The sequence below is a fragment of the Theropithecus gelada genome, chromosome 11 (assembly GCF_003255815.1).
Source record: "Theropithecus gelada isolate Dixy chromosome 11, Tgel_1.0, whole genome shotgun sequence".
In the NCBI taxonomy this organism is placed as follows: Eukaryota; Metazoa; Chordata; class Mammalia; order Primates; family Cercopithecidae; genus Theropithecus; species Theropithecus gelada.
In genome coordinates this window covers 29,711,032-29,729,203 of record NC_037679.1, presented here as the reverse complement: position 1 = coordinate 29,729,203, position 18,172 = coordinate 29,711,032, and the positions used below count along the sequence as shown (strand labels likewise).

The following is an 18,172-nucleotide window of genomic DNA, read 5'->3' as shown; positions in this document are numbered from 1 at the left end:
AATGTTAAAATGCTTCGGAGCAGAAGCAAGACTATGATCCTGTTAGATTAGGAATATTTCATATCTGACATTAGAGCGATTGCTAAAGGAGAGCTTATGGAATTAAGGATGCTGACCTGAATAATAAGGCTGTAATTGCAATGCAGTTTTTAGTAACTTGATCAACTCTGAGAACGAAGCTTTACAAAGTGATTTACTGAGGTCACTGAAGCCCTCCCAAAGTCAGTAAAGTCTCACGGGCACACTTTGGGTTTACTTTATTTCTCCTTTTATATCATCTTTATGGAACTCAGGAAAAAAATTAAAAAGAAATATGTCTTTGAGACAAGATTACTCCCTAAGGAATGGTTGATTTCCTTATTTTTAAAAGGCCTTGGAAGCATTCTATGAAAAGGAGATGATTATACCCTCAAAGGCTAAGTTAGTTAGACTACTAATTCATTTTTAAGGTGGATAAATAGTACAAAAGTATAAATGTATATGCTGGAATAGCTCTGTAAGTAATAAGGTGTAGCCTTTAAAAGCGTATATCTAATTTTAAAAATAGAACCCAAAATAAACAACCCACTAAATTAAGCAGTACTATTTGGCACTGAATGAATTAACGGTATCTTTAGGGTAGAATAAGATTTTTCTACTCTTGGAAATTTCAAGATCTAGTATAATATTTAGAGTTTACAAATAGGTTTTAATGTCCTTTTTCCTTGTGAGCTATGTTCTTTTTAATTTTGCACATTTAAATAAAGACTTCTTCCTTAGTTTTTAAGTGCCCCCCAAAAGTCATTGTTACTTATTTCTCTCCACAATCAACAATGTTGCTAAGTGTTTTATTGGTTTTTGTTTATTTCTGCTCCCCCTACTGGGAAGAGGTTACTGTTAGATTGAGGCTCAGTCTGGAAAGACAGAGGCTGCATGGGCTAAACTTAGAGGATATAAAACAAGCACGGTCTTAAACAGAGTGAAGATGGGCATGTTTTCTAGAGTTTAAAATACGTGAAGTAACAAAAGTACCCTAAATCTTCCATCATAATGAATTCAGAGGTAGCTCCTGTGGGTCAAGCATTAAGAAAAAAAAAATTCTAAGAATTGTGACTCAATAAATAAAAGAATAATTTAGAATTGAGTAAAAAAAAATCCCTGATTTTTATATTCACATGGTAGAGATTAAGAGGAAAGGATTTTAAAGAGAGAAAATTTGAGGTTTTGGGAAATTATGGCATAGTCTTCTGGGCATCTCTGTTTTGAAAGATGTAGTTCCTTGCTATGGTTAATTGCACTTTAATATACGTGGTTCTTCTTTCCTTCATATGGGAAATCTCAAGTGCTGTTCCCTCTCTTGTCAGTCACAATTAGGGTGTTTTTCTACTTTGCAGATGAGAAAGGGTAAGAGGAGGAAGAGAATAGAAAGGAATTGAAAGTGATAAAAGTGGAAAATATTCAGGGGATCAATGGATGTGATTCAGAAGAGCAAAGCCAAGGATAAAAGGAGGGAAGTGGGAAAGCAGATTCATGTCCAGCCTTTGAGTACTAAAGGGCAGCAGAAACAGAGCAGAGCTTGCTATTAACATAGAGAATGTGCTTCAGAGTCTGCATTTCTAACTCAGGGCGTGCTCATGTATCCGATGTAAGTAGATAAATGCCTATGTTGGTCTCGTGGCAAAAGGACCTATAGTAGTCACACCCTCAACTACTTGGAGCCAGAGGATGACTCTTCCTTTCCCAAAATTTGCAAAACATCAATGTAAAAGTCAGAAACTTAGGGAAGTCGGCTCCAACGTTATTAGAACAAATCAAGAAAGGAGCATTTCAGAAGTATAGGTGATGGCTCTCTATTGGGTTAGCAGGTGGATTCATCTATTCATTCAATCAACAGATTCCTGCAGAATATTCTCTGTGGGCCTATTTTTTGCTGGTGCTGTGGGCCAAGGAGAAAACAAGACAGATAAGATCCCTGTTTTCTTCAAGTCTTTACTCTAGAGGGAGACACAGAAAATAATTAAGTTAATTTTTAAAAAATCAAATGGTGAACGTGCTATGTGATTCCAACTATATGACATTCAAGAAAAGTCAAGCCTATAGAGATAGTGAAAATATCAGTGGTTGACAGAGATTTCAGAGAAAGGGAACGACTAGGTGGAGGACAGCAGATTTTAGGGCAATGAAACTATTCTATATTCTGTAATGATGAATACATGACATTATGAATTTGTCAAAACCTGTACAATGTATGAAGAGTGAGCCCTAATCTACACTACCTACACTATGGACTTTAGTTAATAATAATACATCAATATTGGTTCATCGGTTGCAACAAATGAATCACACCAATGCAAGATGTTAATAACAGGGGAAAATGAAGAGGTAGGGAAGACGGGTATGTGAGAACATGGCATTTTCTGCTCAGTTTTTCTGTAAACCGAAAACTGCTCTAAAAAATAGTATATTCATTTAAAAAATCAAATAGTGATAAATGCTATGAAGAAAAGACCATAATAATGAGTGAGTGGAGCAGAGCCACCTGAGATGTTTGAGACCTACGGGTGAATATGTGAGGGTACATACCCAGGCAGAGGGTACAGTGGGTGCAATTAGAATAAGCTTAGCCTGTTCAGGCTCGAGGGGAAGAATGTTTTAGGCAGAGCCTTGATGTGATCTGCTGTGTGTGTTTAAAAGATCACATTTTCTTCTGGTAGAAAGTGGTGGACAGAGGATGGGGTGAATTGTGGAAGGAGGAGGATCTTTCTGGAGGCTTCTGCAATATCCCGATGAGGAAGATGCTGGTGGCATAGAACAGGGGTGGGTGGTGGGGACGGAGAGAAGTGAAGGATTGAGATCTATTTGAAAGTAGAACCGACAAAACTTGCTGTGTCCCAATTCTCAGCAACGGGGGTAAAATTAAGGATGACTCCTAGGTTATTTGGTTTCCCTGCCTGTGTGGAAATGTTCTCATTTCCTGGGAAAGGGACACGTTGGGAATGGAGATGAGTGTGTTCGGATAGTTCTTAAACAAATGAAAGAAATAATTAGGTGGATTTCAAACACTATCTCAAATTTTAATTTGAAGGAGTCACTTTTAAAAGTAACAGGGGGACCAAGTGCAGTGGCTTATGCCTGTAATCCCAGCACTTGGGAGGCAGAGGCAGAGGGATTGCATAAGCCCAGGGGTCTAAAACCAGCTTGGGAAACACAGTGAGACCTTGTCTTTACAAAAAAAAAAAAATGGTTTAAAAAATTATCCAGGCTGATGGCACGTGCCTGTAGTCCCAGCTACTGAGGAGACTGAGAAGGGAGGAGCACTTGAGCCCAGGAGTTTGAGGTTAGAGTGAGCTATGATCATGCCACTTTACTCCAGCCTGGGCTACAGATTCTCTGTCTCTGAAAAATATATAAATAAAAACAAATTCTGAAAAGTAACAGAGGAACCGGCAACACACAGACAGGAAGTTCATATTCACAAGAAAAGAGGTACTACCTAATAGGATTAGCATGAAGCCAAGTTTATCTGATGTAACTTACCACAGAGGAGTCAAGAGTTCATGTTTAGGGACATGTCAAAGTGATTGTCTAAAATAAGCTCATCTTTCTAAATGTTCAAATTATTTTGATAATAAGCTTGATTTAAAGTAAGTGTTCACGTGCATTTCTCAGTGAGACTTGTACTGTCACTTTTGTGATTCTGAAACACCTGTATTCCAACTCTGTTTCCCATAATTTTGTTGATTCCGTGACAAAGGAAAGATATAATTCAGAATTTTCCCCCGGCATTGATTATATTTATGAAAAACCAAGTGCTTCCATTTGCATTGGCCTTCCTATATGCCATAGAAGCGAAAAGCGTGGGTTTTATTATAAAATTATATAGGTAAATTGCTGTAATGGAAGGTTGTATGTGCTATGTAACAACAACATAAGACTTGGCAAAATTTTTGAAAAGTGGCATATTGTTTACTTTCCTTAAAATACCAAAAAAAATGTTGCAAGGCATAAAATTAGACAGGCATGACATTTTCAAATATGTGACTTATTTAGCACCTCACAAATGTGAATGTACAGTGGGTGGAGCGACAAATAGAAAAATACAGTTTTCCAAGAAAAAATGTGTGGGCAACTTCCAATCCATTCAGTCTGTTTTAGATGAAAGAAACTTATTACTAAGAAGAATTAGTTCTTAAACTTGAACAAATAATAGAAAGAACACCATCTATCATCTAAATTAGACATTCAAATGTCCTTGCAGGTTTATTGACAAGTACAAAGGCATTTATGAAATGTAGCTAGAGATGTCTACAGGCCAGATTGCTTCTGGAAAGCAGTTTTAGAAATCACATGAAAATAGTCATTTGGATCAATAAAAGCACTGGCATGTTAGACGCACAGGAAAGTCATCCATATGGGAGGGAAAGAGTTTCTCTAGTTGTAGTCTGGTAGCTGCAGCAAGAAATGCTACATTGAACTACCTGTTATAGCCTTAACATCAGGTAATAAATACATGTCAAAGGTGGACATAATTTTCTCACTTGTTATATATAATCCCTCGGAACGAAGGGAAATAGGACTAGCTTCCTAGCTGGAATGATTGGTTAAGTAGGCATGTAACTCAAACTAATTTTCAATTTTTTCTGTATTAAGAAGAACACAACTGTCTGAATAGTAATAACAATAAAAATTAATTTCTTCCATTTATTGCACACTTATTGGTACTAAACTGGTAGTAAATTTACTGCCTAGTACTAAACGCTTAACATATTTTAGTTTCCTAATTTTACTTATGAGAAAACTAAGATTCAGAAAAAATAAATGACTTGACCAAGAACATGCAATGGGTGGGTATGGGGGTGGCGGAGTAGGAAGTGGTAAAACTTCAAAACCAAGTCTATCTAAATTGAAAGTCGGGGCTCTTTACCATAATTCCATTTGTTTTCATAAAGCAGTCAAACTGGTCTTTTTTTTTTTTTTTTTTTTAGTCTTATCACTGTCTTGTGAACATGTATTTCTGACCACAAATAACTCCAGTAGCAGATGCGAATGGCTGTATTTATCAGAGCCATTCTACCCAGAGGGAACTGGTAAATGTGTGCCACAGTGTACCTGTGTGCTGTGGGCACACCTCTATTTTTGCACTTAGTACTTCGTACTGGACATAGTTTTTACACATTTATCTTTTCTGGAAGCCTATGAATTCCCAGAAGACAGAGTTCTGTGTTGCTTTTGCATCTACAATATCTTGTTTATGGAATGTAGTAGGGATTGGCTCAGGATTATTAAATTAAAAGAGTGAATGAACTCCTTCAGAACTAATTGTAAAATACTGTAAAGAACAAATGTTAAAGACTAGTGGTTGGTGGCATTGTTTTGAAATCTGAACACATTCTAATCCAAACAGAATGTTTTGTGTTACTCATGAGATTTTTTAACGAAAATTTTAAGCTACAAAAAAGCTTCATAGAATTTTTTTAGCTTCCTCCCATTTCTGTGTTCCTCTGGTTTTTTGTTCCCACTATTATTTTCCTTCTCTTGCTATAGTTTGAGTTTTGCCACTCCTCTCATTCAATAATCTGTTTTCTTTTCCTTTTTTAAATTATTAAATGACTTTATTCCAGTCCAAGAGTCAAACAAGCTCTTAGAGATGAAGGCAAAATGTTGACTTGCCATTGCTACGGTAAGCTTTTCGGTTGAGTTTTTAAACAAAGTGAATTCCCATAGAGAAATATGCATATGCTGTATTCCAGATCTCAATCTGTGCAGAGAAAAATCTCTGACACACTTTTCCAGATGCTTTTGGAAAGAGGTTTCAAAGAAGGACATGAGAATTTGGAGGAAACAATAGAGTTGAATGATCACATACCTGGAAGTCAGAAAACCCAGATTCGAGGTTTTCTTTCCAACCCTCCATAAATCATCCAACAGCTCAGGACTTAAATGTGAAATGAGGAGATTACACCACAAAATTTTTGTGATCCCTTACACCAGGGTTTTACCAACAACACTACTGACATTTCGGAGTTACTATTTCTGTTGGCGGGGGTGTGTGGGGAGCTTTTCCAATGCATTGTAAAGGTAGTTAGCCTCTGCCTACCAGATGCCAGTAGCACCCTTTCCCTTCTCCTTCCCCCACACCCTGAAAATATGACAACCAAAAATATCTCTAGAGCTGCCAAACGTTTCCTGAGGGCAAAATCCCTGCCAGTTGAGAATCACTGCCTTACAGCTTAATTTCATGACAACTACCCTATTGCCAAGTAGCAATGTCTTCAATTTTTTTCCATATTTTTTCAGACAGTCCAATCTCTTGAGTATTTTTAAACACTATCTTATATACATCATACATTCTGCAGGTTCTACTTTTCCCTAATTAAAGATGTAGAAATCAGTTTGTACACATACTACATGGAGACAGGTTGCAAAGTTGACCTGTAACTAGACATGAAGTAAACAGATGACTGATTGGAAAATATGTTACAAAGGTTTCTCCTCAAAAACGTAAGCTCATGAATGGTAAGGAAGGACTTTGGACTAGACTTGGTTTTACACTAATATAAAAGCTACCTGTCAAGAACAATTGAGAAGGTCAAGATTTCCTTGGCTTTCCCATTTTCATTGTTCATTCATATTTCTCCAAAATCCAAGTATAAACAGGCAAGTAAATGTTCTGATATGCATATTATATTTAGATGTGAAGAGCTTAAAATATGTAATATATGCCTTATCTTCTAAACGTATTTTTGTAAAGGTACTGATATATTTTTTCTACATTTGGGAAAATAACTTTCTTGCAACTTAAACAATATTTTAAATTCTGTTGCCTCATCATTTAGTAATTAAATATTTAGCTGAACACAGTAAGCCTAAACTATATGTATCATCTGATTGATACTGTTCTAGTGCAGGTTTTGCTTTTACACCATGAGGGTCACGGAAACTGAAGAGAAGCAGTAAGTTAAAAACCTTAGACACTATGCACATGATAAAGGCATTTATCTTCAGTCTTTTCCGTCCTATAGCTTAAAGAAAACACATTACATTTGCTTGAAAGTAATTATAATAAAAGTAAGAAGACATTTTACTTAATATCAGACATCTTTTCTTTCTCATTCATGTGATTAACATTTATCATGTGAATATTCCAAACCTACCCTTTTTTCAAATTTTAAGCTTTAACTTTTCCCTACCAGAGTCAATGAATACCACCAGTGTAAATGTTTCCAGATTACAAGGAGGTGAACTGACATAAAAAACAATAAAATGTCTGTCTTTTCCTAGGAGTTCAATGTTTAATATGCATTTCTAGTTCTATCTCATAGATGCATAGTCTTTTCCCTTAAGGAGAGCTCCAGGTTACAGTGAGCTATGATCACAGCACTGCACTTTTGCCTGGGCAACAGAGCCAGATCCTGTATCAAAATTAAGTTAAATTAAATTAAATATTAAAACTTAGGAGGGCAAAGTGGTAAGAGTAAAAATTCTGGTTGTCCAAATTATTCTTTCATAGATACCCTAAATTTAATTTGTCAAGTATTTACCAGATACTCAAGTTGATATATGACTAATGCAGAGATTTACCAACATAAGAAATAGTGGTTTATAGCATAACTATCATCTTATTAATATTTGCAAGACTACTTTTTTCTACTAAGCCATGTTGGATGCATATCTCCATTTCTACAAATGTTGTAGACCTGTGTTTTATGGTTATTCCTTCTATAAGCCTACCATTTCCCCATGTGACCAAACTAACCTCTGGCATTTTTAATAAAATTAGTTAAATTTACTTTTGAATGTATCTTTATGGAACAGATTCATGTGCACAATTAGTTGATACGTATGTGCAGCATAACTAGAAATACCAAGTATACTGTCTTGAGGAAAATCTCAGTACCATGAAACTGAGAAATCATCTTTTACAGGGCTTTGTTTACTTTATCGTTAAGCCTTTATTTTGGTTTGTATGCCAGGGTGGGATGGAGAAGATCATACTCTGTTGTTTAGTGTGAGAAAATGTGACAGGAGTTTTTTATATCTCCTTCTACAGATTCTTTACAGATTAAAAGAGAGGTTTCAGCTTTCCTTAAGACAAGATAAAGAGAAAAACCAGGAGATCCACCTATCACCCATCACATTACAGCCAGCACTGTCTGAGGCAAAGACTGTCCACAGCATGGTCCAACCTGAGCAGGCCCCAAAGGTACTGAATGTTGTCGTGGACCCTCAAGGCCGAGGTGCTCCTGAGATCAAAGCTACCACCGCTACCTCCGTCTGCCCTTCTCCTTTCAAAATGAAGCCCATAGGACTTCAGGAGAGGTAAGAGCTTGTTCTGTATCCCCTATGTGTGGCTTTTTATAAAAAGAGTATTCATCAACTAAAAAAGAAAGAAGTAGTAATGATTGACATAATTGGGTAGAATTGTTCACCACTAAATGGGCAGTCAGACGAAGTAGTGTTTCTTGTCTCCCAAAGGAATCCAACTGCGTTAGATAAAATCTGTTAGGTATGTCTGATTCTGTTAAGCTTGTCTAGATCCACGATGGTGTAGATCCAAGCAAAGTTCATCTTCAAGTTCACTGACCTCACAAGATGCTATCTTGTTTAATCGTCATGAAACTCTGGTAGGTAGAGAGACTGAGAACAAGCTCAGTGTTTCCTGCAAAAGCCCACATTGTCTGGAGTCAGGCAGGAGTCAATGCCACGGATTAATTTTTTTTTAAGGCTTTAGCTCTTCATTTTTTAACCACAACAAGCATTCAATATCAAGATCCATAACACTGGACGGACACAGTGGCTGATGCCTATAATCCGAGTACTTTGGGAGGCTGAGGTGAGTGGATCACTTGAGACCTGGAGTTCAAGACCAGCCTGGTCAATATGGCAAAACCCCATCTCTACTAAAAATGCAAAAGTTAGCCAGGTGAGGTGGCGCATGCCTGTAATCCCAGCTACTTGGGAGGCTGGGATGTGAGAATTGCTTGAACCTGGAAGGCAGAGGTTGCAGTGAGCCAAGATGGCATCACCGCACTCCAGCCTTGGCAACAGAGTGAAACTCTATCTGGAGAAAAAAAAAATCCATGCCATTATTTTTGTTGCCTTACCTTTTTTGTGATGTATTATACATGTGATTCACTTTATACTGATCCATTTCCATTAAAAGCAAATCCAATGTAAGAAAACTTGGATTTGCAAAATACATAAACGAGAGACTAATTTTTTACCTCTCAAAAATATCAAGTAAAGCTTTCCCATGTGTTTCTTAAAAGAAACTTTAATTTTATATTTAAAATATGACTTGTAGTGTATTCAACTTTGAACACCAGGGTAGTGGGAGAGTAAGTTCTCAAGGTAATATCCCAGGTTCATTCTCCTCTTATTTTACTATGTCTCCATTTTCTAACCCTGTATATTTTGTTGCCTGAGGTTTTTAAATCACATATATAAATTTTGAATATATTTCCCATGGTACATCACAATGCCCTATGCAAATAGTTGTGGTTTACACACACAAACACACCCTTCAAAAAATATAGCTTGGGGTTTTAAGAACTGCAGAAAACAAAATTGATCCTTCATAACTATTTGAAAGTATTACCAAGGAACAATGAATGACATAAAAATAAAGGAATTTGTTTATCTCTAAAGGTCCTTAAACACTGAACACTTTGACTCCACACCAGGAAGAAAACAGAGATTGATCAAGTCATTCTTTCCACCTCCTCCCCTAAAATACTTGTGGTTTCTTGATAGGCAATGTGGGTCTCCAAGTGACATTCACTTATGTAGATATCACCAAATTACTCTTAATGATTCACTGTGGAAAGGTTGACAAGATGGAACTTTCTGCCTGAGGCTAACTGGGAGTGAGGAGAACTGAATTCCAGACCCAGCCCTGCCATTCCTAGGTTTGGTGGCCTCACCTGAGTCATTCACTCATTTGGACCTCATTTTCTTCTAAAAGATGTAGAGGTTTAACTTATTTTTTTAGCTTCTTTCTGGTTCTTTTGCTTTTGTTATCCACATTATTTTTGTGCATTTATGTTTGCTTCAAAGAGTAACTTTGAAGCAGACACCTGAGTATCAGTGATGAATGAAGGGCCGGTGGCAAGAAAGCTCTGCAGGCAATAAGAGGCCATGTTATCTATAGTAGAATGAACGGTCATAATAAAACTGATTAAAAGTCAGACAAATTTTTATTATCATCATGCACTACCAATTCTAAGCAAGGTCAGTATAAAATTGACTAGGGAAGTAGCCATGCCCAGCATCCTGCCCTCTGTAGACCACTGCTGGACGTGTTGGTCTACAATTTAAAGGAGTATAAGGTTAAATACTCACTTATTCGTTTCATTAAAGTGAATCTTTGAGAGGGAGAATACAAGGACAGAATCGTACCCATCTCTTTGGTTCAAGTGGGGGATTCTAGCAGAGCAAGTATGTAATCAGTGTTAAATAGATTCTCTGTCCCCTTATCTACAACTTCACTGCATCCCACACTTCACCTCCTACTTTCTTCCACCTCAGAGCAGAAGACTATTCTCTCCACAAGGGCTCCAGGTCATTCCCCTCAACCCTAGTAACTTCATCAGTTTTCCTCCTCTACCTTCAACTGTACCCTCTTTGCTAATGCTGTTCCCTCAGCATAGAAATAGGTTCCTTTTTGTATTAAAGAAACTCCCTGTTTTTCCTTCCTTTCTCAAATACGAGTCTTAAAAGAACAGCGTGTACTGGCTGCCTCATTGTTCTTCTCCCACCTTTCATTCTCACTGCTTCTTTCACATGCTCGATTATCAAATTAAGTATCGATGGTCTCACTACCAAATTCAAAGCACATGTTTCATTTCCCATCTAGCACTAATAACTACCTCCTTTTTAAACTTCTCTCCTCCTTTGGCCTCAAATACATCATTTTTCTGTTTCTTGAGTTGCTACCTTTGGTCTCCTCCAGATTCCCTTCTCTTGTTAACTTTTAACTTCAGTGTTTCATTCTGTGTCCTCTTCTCTCCTCCCTCAGTCATCCAACCACGGCCAGTTCTTCTCTTACTACCTTTTAGTGATTCCTGAAAAAGAACCTTTAGCTCAATCTACCTTTCTGTTGAAATCCAGACCCATATTTCAGCGCTGAACTGTGCGTCGCTACTCTGACTTTTCTTAAACACTACCAACTTATAACATTCAGAAATGGAACTCAAGACCTTCCTCATCAAATCATTTCTCTTCTTTTTAAATAGTGACTCTCCGAAACCTGTAATATCCTCAGCTCCTTCGTGTTGTTTCTTCCCCCTCCCCATGCAGCCGAACATTATGAAGACCTAGCACTTTCTCCCAACTGTTCCCCCTGTCCAACCCCAATCCCACTGAGAACTCAGGATCTCCTAATTCTAGCCAGTCTCCTCCTGGTCCCCACCTCAAATTCTGTTTTTCTTTTTTTTTCCCAGTCCACTCTCTAGACCTCTCAAACAGTGGTTTTCTAAATTATATTTGAGTGTTTTTCTCTTTATAAAATTCCTCAGTGTTTCCACATTGCCTTCTGGAAGAAACTGATAACTTCTACATATAAAATATGAGGCTTTTTCTGATCTGGCCTTTGGGAGCCTATGTCCACCCATATTTCCTACTAAACACTCCCTTAGGCTCATCCCGCTACTTGGACATTTTTCCAGGTACCATGCCATTCTCTTTTAAGCCTAAGAGTTAATATTTGTCTAGAACCTGTCCTTTTCCCTATTCCTCCTTGCCCTTGAAAAGTACCATCAATATAGTGGGCATTAATCTGGGTCTACAAATCAAGAAGACAAGAAATGCAATTTTATTTTTCTGTAACTCAACCTAAGCTTTTTTTCTAGATGCCGTTTCACCTAAATGGTAGAAACTCAATCTCAGTCCTTTTCTGATTCACCCAACCTACTTCTGGTTTCCTAGAGTTTCCTCTACATTTTAAGGAGACTTTCTCAACATGAAGAGTAAGCCCCCATCTGCCTTGATGTCATCTGTGCACATTGTCATCTGCTAAAATATCCATTATCTCCTTGGTTCTCATAAGTATTCCCAGGACAGTTGCCACCATGTTGTTTCCTGTGGCCATTCATACAGTCCCTTCATTTCCAGCCATTGCTTTCTCCTTTCCTCTCTCTCTTCCTCTTTTTCAGTTGTATCCAAACCACTCTTAGATGCCCAAGAATCATCTCACTGTTCTACCCCAAATGGAGGCATAGCAAAACCTGGGCATATCTAAGACATGATCCCCCAGAAACACTTTCCATCCATTTCTCATGGCTCTACCAAGGATCACGGTCCTCCTACTGAGGGTCCCCCATTTCCCAGGGCTCAGCGGTGAAGGATCCAGGGTCTCACCTGCACCCACAAAGCAGCCCCTCTAACACTTCCCCTGGGCCCATGGGCATTTTCTTAGGCTTTGGGAATAGAAAAGCCTGCTTTGGCTTATTTCATATCCTACCTTAATCTGACATCCACACCCTGAGACACCACCTTCCACCAAAGGCCTGGCCTTTAGAACACAAAGCCCATGACAGGACTCAAATTTCCCTGCTTTCTGCTCTCAGCTCTCAGATTTCTTCAAAGGCAATAAAACACCAAAAGACCCTGACAGCCTGAATACAGTGAAGGTCCAAAGGTGAAAGTGGGAGTAGGAATACAGGGAGGGGAATTTAAGCATCACTTCCTCTTGGAAGCCAATTTGAGGCTCCCTCTACCTCCTTCTCCTGCTTCCTCCAGCCCAGTACTGATTCAGCTACGTCTCTTCAGTTCCCCGCTGCTTTAGTTCCATAACCCCATGTGCATACTGTATTTATAGCACTTCTTTGTTGTCTTTAAGTTCTGGTTTACTAATATGTTGTAGCTAATAGACTCTAAGCTTCTTGAGGACACATATATGATTTAATTGTCTCCTTATCTCTTACACATAGAACATAATTTCTGGAGACCAGGAGCTCCTGGAAATAAATGCCTAAATGAATGAATTAACCAATTAATGACTGTTTTTATGACTAACCTCAGGTGAACTCCCAGTAGCTATTGGGAAACACTTTACCTATTCCACCAACCCTTCCTGTTCTATTCTCACTCCCATTTTTCTACCACAATTCCCTGCCAAGATGACATAATGAAGAGTTTTAAGAGTGACCAAATTTGAAGAATGTACAGTGTTCCATGCAGTCAGAAAACTTTTCTGGCAGTTTTTTTTTTTTTTTTTTTGAGACTGAGTCTGGCTCTGTCGCCCAGGCTGGAGTGCGGTGGCCGGATCTCAGCTCACTGCAAGCTCCGCCTCCCAGGTTCACGCCATTCTCCTGCCTCAGCCTCCCGAGTAGCTGGGACCACAGGCGCCCGCCACTTCGCCCGGCTAGTTTTTTGTATTTTTTAGTAGAGACGGGGTTTCACCGTGTTAGCCAGGATGGTCTCGATCTCCTGACCTCGTGATCCGCCCGTCTCGGCCTCCCAAAGTGCTGGGATTACAGGCTTGAGCCACTGCGCCCGGCCTCTGGCAGTTTTAAGCCTTAAAATTTAATTTATGTATATGTGTTCTAATGGTGCCTTTAAAATAGTCTCATGTTTAATAGCTCTCCATCTTTTGATCCTGGAGTGAGGTAATGATCTTCTACTTATTGCATAAAAGTATGGCTTTATTAAAATCACCATGAGACCATAAAGGCTGCATTATGAGTCACTTGTCCCAATCTTTTGGATCATGTCATATAAATTTCTCATCCCTGATTGGGGGACTCTATCACTTTGATGTTATTAATCATAAAATATAATTTTAAAGTTAAAAGATAAGTAAAATAAGATATAGAGACTAAATGGATTGCTTAACTGAGTGTAAAGAATACACTCTGAAATTATGAAGGTTAAAGAATCTCATAAAATGAGAACGTATTAGCCAGGTGTGGTGGTGCACGCCTGTAGTCCCAGCTACTCAGGAAGCTGAGGTGGGAGGATCACTTGAGCCTGGGAGGCAGAGGTTGTAGTGAACTGAGATTGTGCTATTGCACTCCAGCCTGGGTGACAGAGTGAGACCCTGTCTCAAAAAAATAAATAAATAAATAAATAAAAGAGAAACATAGCAATTCTCTCTTCTTTTCTCCCTTTTTCCAACTAATCACCAAATCATGTTGATTCTTGCTCCTCCAACTTTCTCATTATTGATTATCTCTTTCTGTAATCATTACCTTGGGCCCAGCTCTCATTACTTCATGATGAAATTGTTGTGTCATATAATTATACATATGATATTAAGATTAATATATGTAATATATTTCATATATATTATTTTATTTCATCTTATCTGCCTGCATCTAATTCTCTTTCCCCCTCCAACAGTCTTCAGGTTTATCTTGCTATAACAATCTTTCATTATCATACTTTGCTGTGCAAAAATCCCCATTTGGCTCCATTTGCTCACAGAATAAGGCATAGACCATCTTGTTGGGCCTCAGAGGTCCTACACCATCTGGCCCTGATCATTTACTCCAAATCTATTTGCTACTACATCCCAAAATAAACCTTCTATTCCATTCTGTTTCCATCCCCATCCCCCTCTCTGTGCTGTGTTCCTGTCCACATTTGCATTTCTGTTTGCCCGGTCCTTCGTATTCCCTCGGCCTACCGATCTCCAGTCTCCGAAGCCCAACACAAAACTTACCCCCTACCACTGGCCATGTAACCTATTCGTGCCCACAGTGATTTATAACACCTATAAATTCTCATATATATCACTCCTCTGGCAGTGATTTTAGTTGAACAGTCATTCAGAAAGGGACTAGAACTGGTTTTTAAGCAGTTTGTCTTATGTTTTAAGCAGATGGCAAGAATTTTAAGAACAGGTACTGTGGCTCAAGATACTATGTCTCCTGTGGTTCCTGTAAATCCTGGTACATAGTAAACACTCAAAAATATTATGGAGTTAATTAATGTTGCTTCACATCTGAAGAGCTCATCTATTTCTAAAGAATCTTCCATAAGAACCAATAGCTTAATGATAAACTATAGACCTGAGTCTCAGCTAATACTACCTCTGACACTTATTAAATAAGTGGCTCAACATATTAATTAAGTCCTCCATAGTATAGTTTTCCCAATCTATAAAATAATATCTGATCCACCTTACTGCAACAGATACTACAAAATTAACAATCCATACAAAATGGCATAGTGTCTTTGAGAAGGAAAAGGAAATCTAATATTCTTTTTGTTTTTGTTCTCTGATTCCATTTCACAAACTTACACTAGGTCAGTTATACCTTTGAACTCCGGAGTTGAAGTTTATTGTCTACTGAACTGCTACAGTTGAGCCTGTCATATAACATTATATTTTTAACTGTCAATTGACATAATTTTGTTCATCCTATTTGTAAACATACAGTTACATGTAACTTATAAATACATACTTATAAACTGGCCACTAATTGTTATCTAATAAATAACAGTATCAAATTAATCAATTCTGGTCTAACAAATGCATTCATTTCCCATGGTGCGTCCAGGTACAAATTCAAATGCTTGCTCTGTAACTACTACATACATAAATGGAAACCTGTTTATTCACCTGTATTGAGGAGCATAGCGTGTGCCTTGCACAGCTCTTGGGACAGGTAAGCTACACGACAAATGTCACGTGGCTGGCACAGCGTGAGGCCACAGTTACTTCATGTTCCCGCTCCTCTTTCGTCCCATCCTTGCCCTCCCAAAATGCTCCACTGATCACTCTCAGGGAAACTGTATACATGCTGAGTTCCAAATGCCCATTGAATGAGCAATCACATTCAAACTCTAGAAAGTACATTTTCTTCATGGGAAACCAGAGAACTTACGAATCTGAAAGGTTCTGCACATTTTCCCTTTGGGCTACTGTATGAGTAATGGCCAATTTTATGGAAAGGAAATCAACAGGCAAATTGGATAGGTTCACATTATTTCCTCATTTTTCTCACTTGATTTTCTATTATGAGTAAACACTGTGTAAGGACAGGTAGAGAACTGTCCAGGAACGAAGGGTGGCACATTGTAATGTGGCACTCTCCATCCTGGTTTCATTTCTCAGTGATCAGTTGGTGGGCCCTCAAGACTATGATATTAATGAGTGTTTTTTTCTATCATAACGGAGGCCTCAGCAGGCCCCCAAGGGTTGCTGATATCCAACAAACAAACATTCTCTAACTTTTCTTAAGCTATACCATAATAGGGTATACATGTTATGATTTACAATAAATACCGTGCAAATGATATAACACCCAGAATTGTGAGTCTAAAGGTTTCCTTAGGAGTTGCTGAGCTTGGGAGATTTTTATCAGAACTAGAAATTTGTCTGCAATGGTGGAAGCAATGAAAAGACAGTCCATGCCAAGAAAACGTTGACCATTCTACCTTCAAACTCAAAGACTTTGTGTACTACAATTTCCTCCTGGCAAGGCAGAATGTCCTGATGTCCGTGCCTTGCTTTCCCTAGTGGAGGTACATTTTGATGCTTAAAACTTTTAACTTGGAAAATCTTTAATCATTCCTCCACTGATCTCTTTTTGGGACATATGAGTAAAGAGAAGGGAATAGAATTAATTAATATGACTGCATATCAGAGCATACAGTGTAAAAAATACCCTGGAAATTAAAATCTGTATTCATGGCTGTAGATGGTGGCTCACGCCTGTCATCCCAGCATTTTGGGAAGTTAAGGCAGGAGAGTCACTTGAAGCCAGAAGTTTGAGACCAACCTGGGCAACACAGTGAGATCCCGTCTCTACAGAATTTTTTTTAACAAATTAGCCAGGCATGGTGGTGTTTACCTGTACTCCCAACTACTCAGGAGGCTGAGGCAGGAGAATCTCCTGAACCTGGGAGCTCAAGGTTGCAGTGAGCTATGATTGCACCACTGTACTCCAGCCTGGGCAAAAGAGCAAGACTTTGTCTCGAAAAATTGATAGATAGATAGATAGATAGATAGATAGATAGATAGATAGATAGATATTCATTAAATAGACCCATCTTTGAAAATGGATCCAACTCTCTCATTTTCTGTCAAATAAAACTGGGGCCCCTAATCTTTCTCTTAGGTCTCCGGTGAGGTTCTCTAAAAGCACAGCTGGAGACAAGGGCTCTTGTACAAATGATGTATTGAAAAGATGCTCTCAGGGGAAGCCTATTAGGAAAGCAGGGCAAGCAGAACAAAGAGGACAAGCAAAGAGGTGGTGGCAGCAGCCATCTACCCTCAGCCTGATTGCACAGGGATCTCTGAGCACGGGTGGCCCCTCATGGACAGTTGTCTCACCTTGAGGCAAGGGGACTGAGCCTCTGCACCCTCATGCCAGCCAACCACTGACTCTAGGCCACCCAGAGGTGGCGGAGGCCTAACCTCCTAGGCACCTCTGGACTCAGCAACACCTATCAGCTGACGGGGCTGCTCCAGCTAAGTGGCAGCTGGGCACCACTAACAGGCTACCCTCCCAGCAGTGGGGGAGGAGAGGATGCGGCACCAGCCAGAGAAAGGCGACCTGGGTGGGGCACCAACAGCATTACTGTACTTGCCAAAGGTCGCAGCAGAGCTAAGTTTATACTCCAGGTTCCTTTGATCTTCCCAGGTCATTATACACGTACCACGTGGCCTCCTTCAAATAAACACCATTCATTCTATTGGAACCTATGTCCCAGCCCCATTTAACACAGTCTATCAACCATGACTCAGTTGCTCAGCCTGACAACATGAGGGCTTATAAACATAACACATAGCAAACATGTAGAAGCAAATTCCAGTTTAACTCCAAATAACATCAATAAAAATAACAACTCAATATGCCCTGTTGACCCTTTACATGCATTATCTCATTTCACCATCCCAAGGGACGTTTTATGCCCTCCTTAGAGTGGAAACTCATGCTTAGAGAGTATAAGTTATGGCCCTAATAACTTAATAGTAAGTCACTAGGAGTGTGAGGGTGACAGATAGAATGCGAACCCAAGCAGTATTGCTCCAGAGGCTGTACTCCTAATTAATAATAAATTGTCATGCTTTGGGGGTTGGGAGAAGGTGTACACACCTCTAATCTATGGGAAATAAAATTTAAAGTAAACTACAAATCAATATATTTAGCAAGTAGGTATATTATGGAGTGTCACACTGTTTTTCCTCTTAGCAAATTTTATGCTCGGCTTTCAGAATATTTTTCAGATTTTAAATCAAGCA

General features: G+C 38.8%; 1 protein-coding gene across 4 annotated transcripts in view; it reads left to right on the top strand.

Moving 5' to 3' along the window:
- The window catches only part of PTPRR (protein tyrosine phosphatase, receptor type R), a 285,083-nt gene that overhangs the window by 162,374 nt on the left and 104,537 nt on the right, over positions 1-18,172 (top strand). For all 4 annotated transcript variants that reach the window (XM_025403508.1, XM_025403509.1, XM_025403510.1 and 1 more), the window contains one exon: positions 8,030-8,298. In XM_025403508.1, the coding sequence (XP_025259293.1) occupies positions 8,030-8,298 (269 nt within the window). The remainder of the gene's footprint in view (positions 1-8,029; positions 8,299-18,172) is intronic.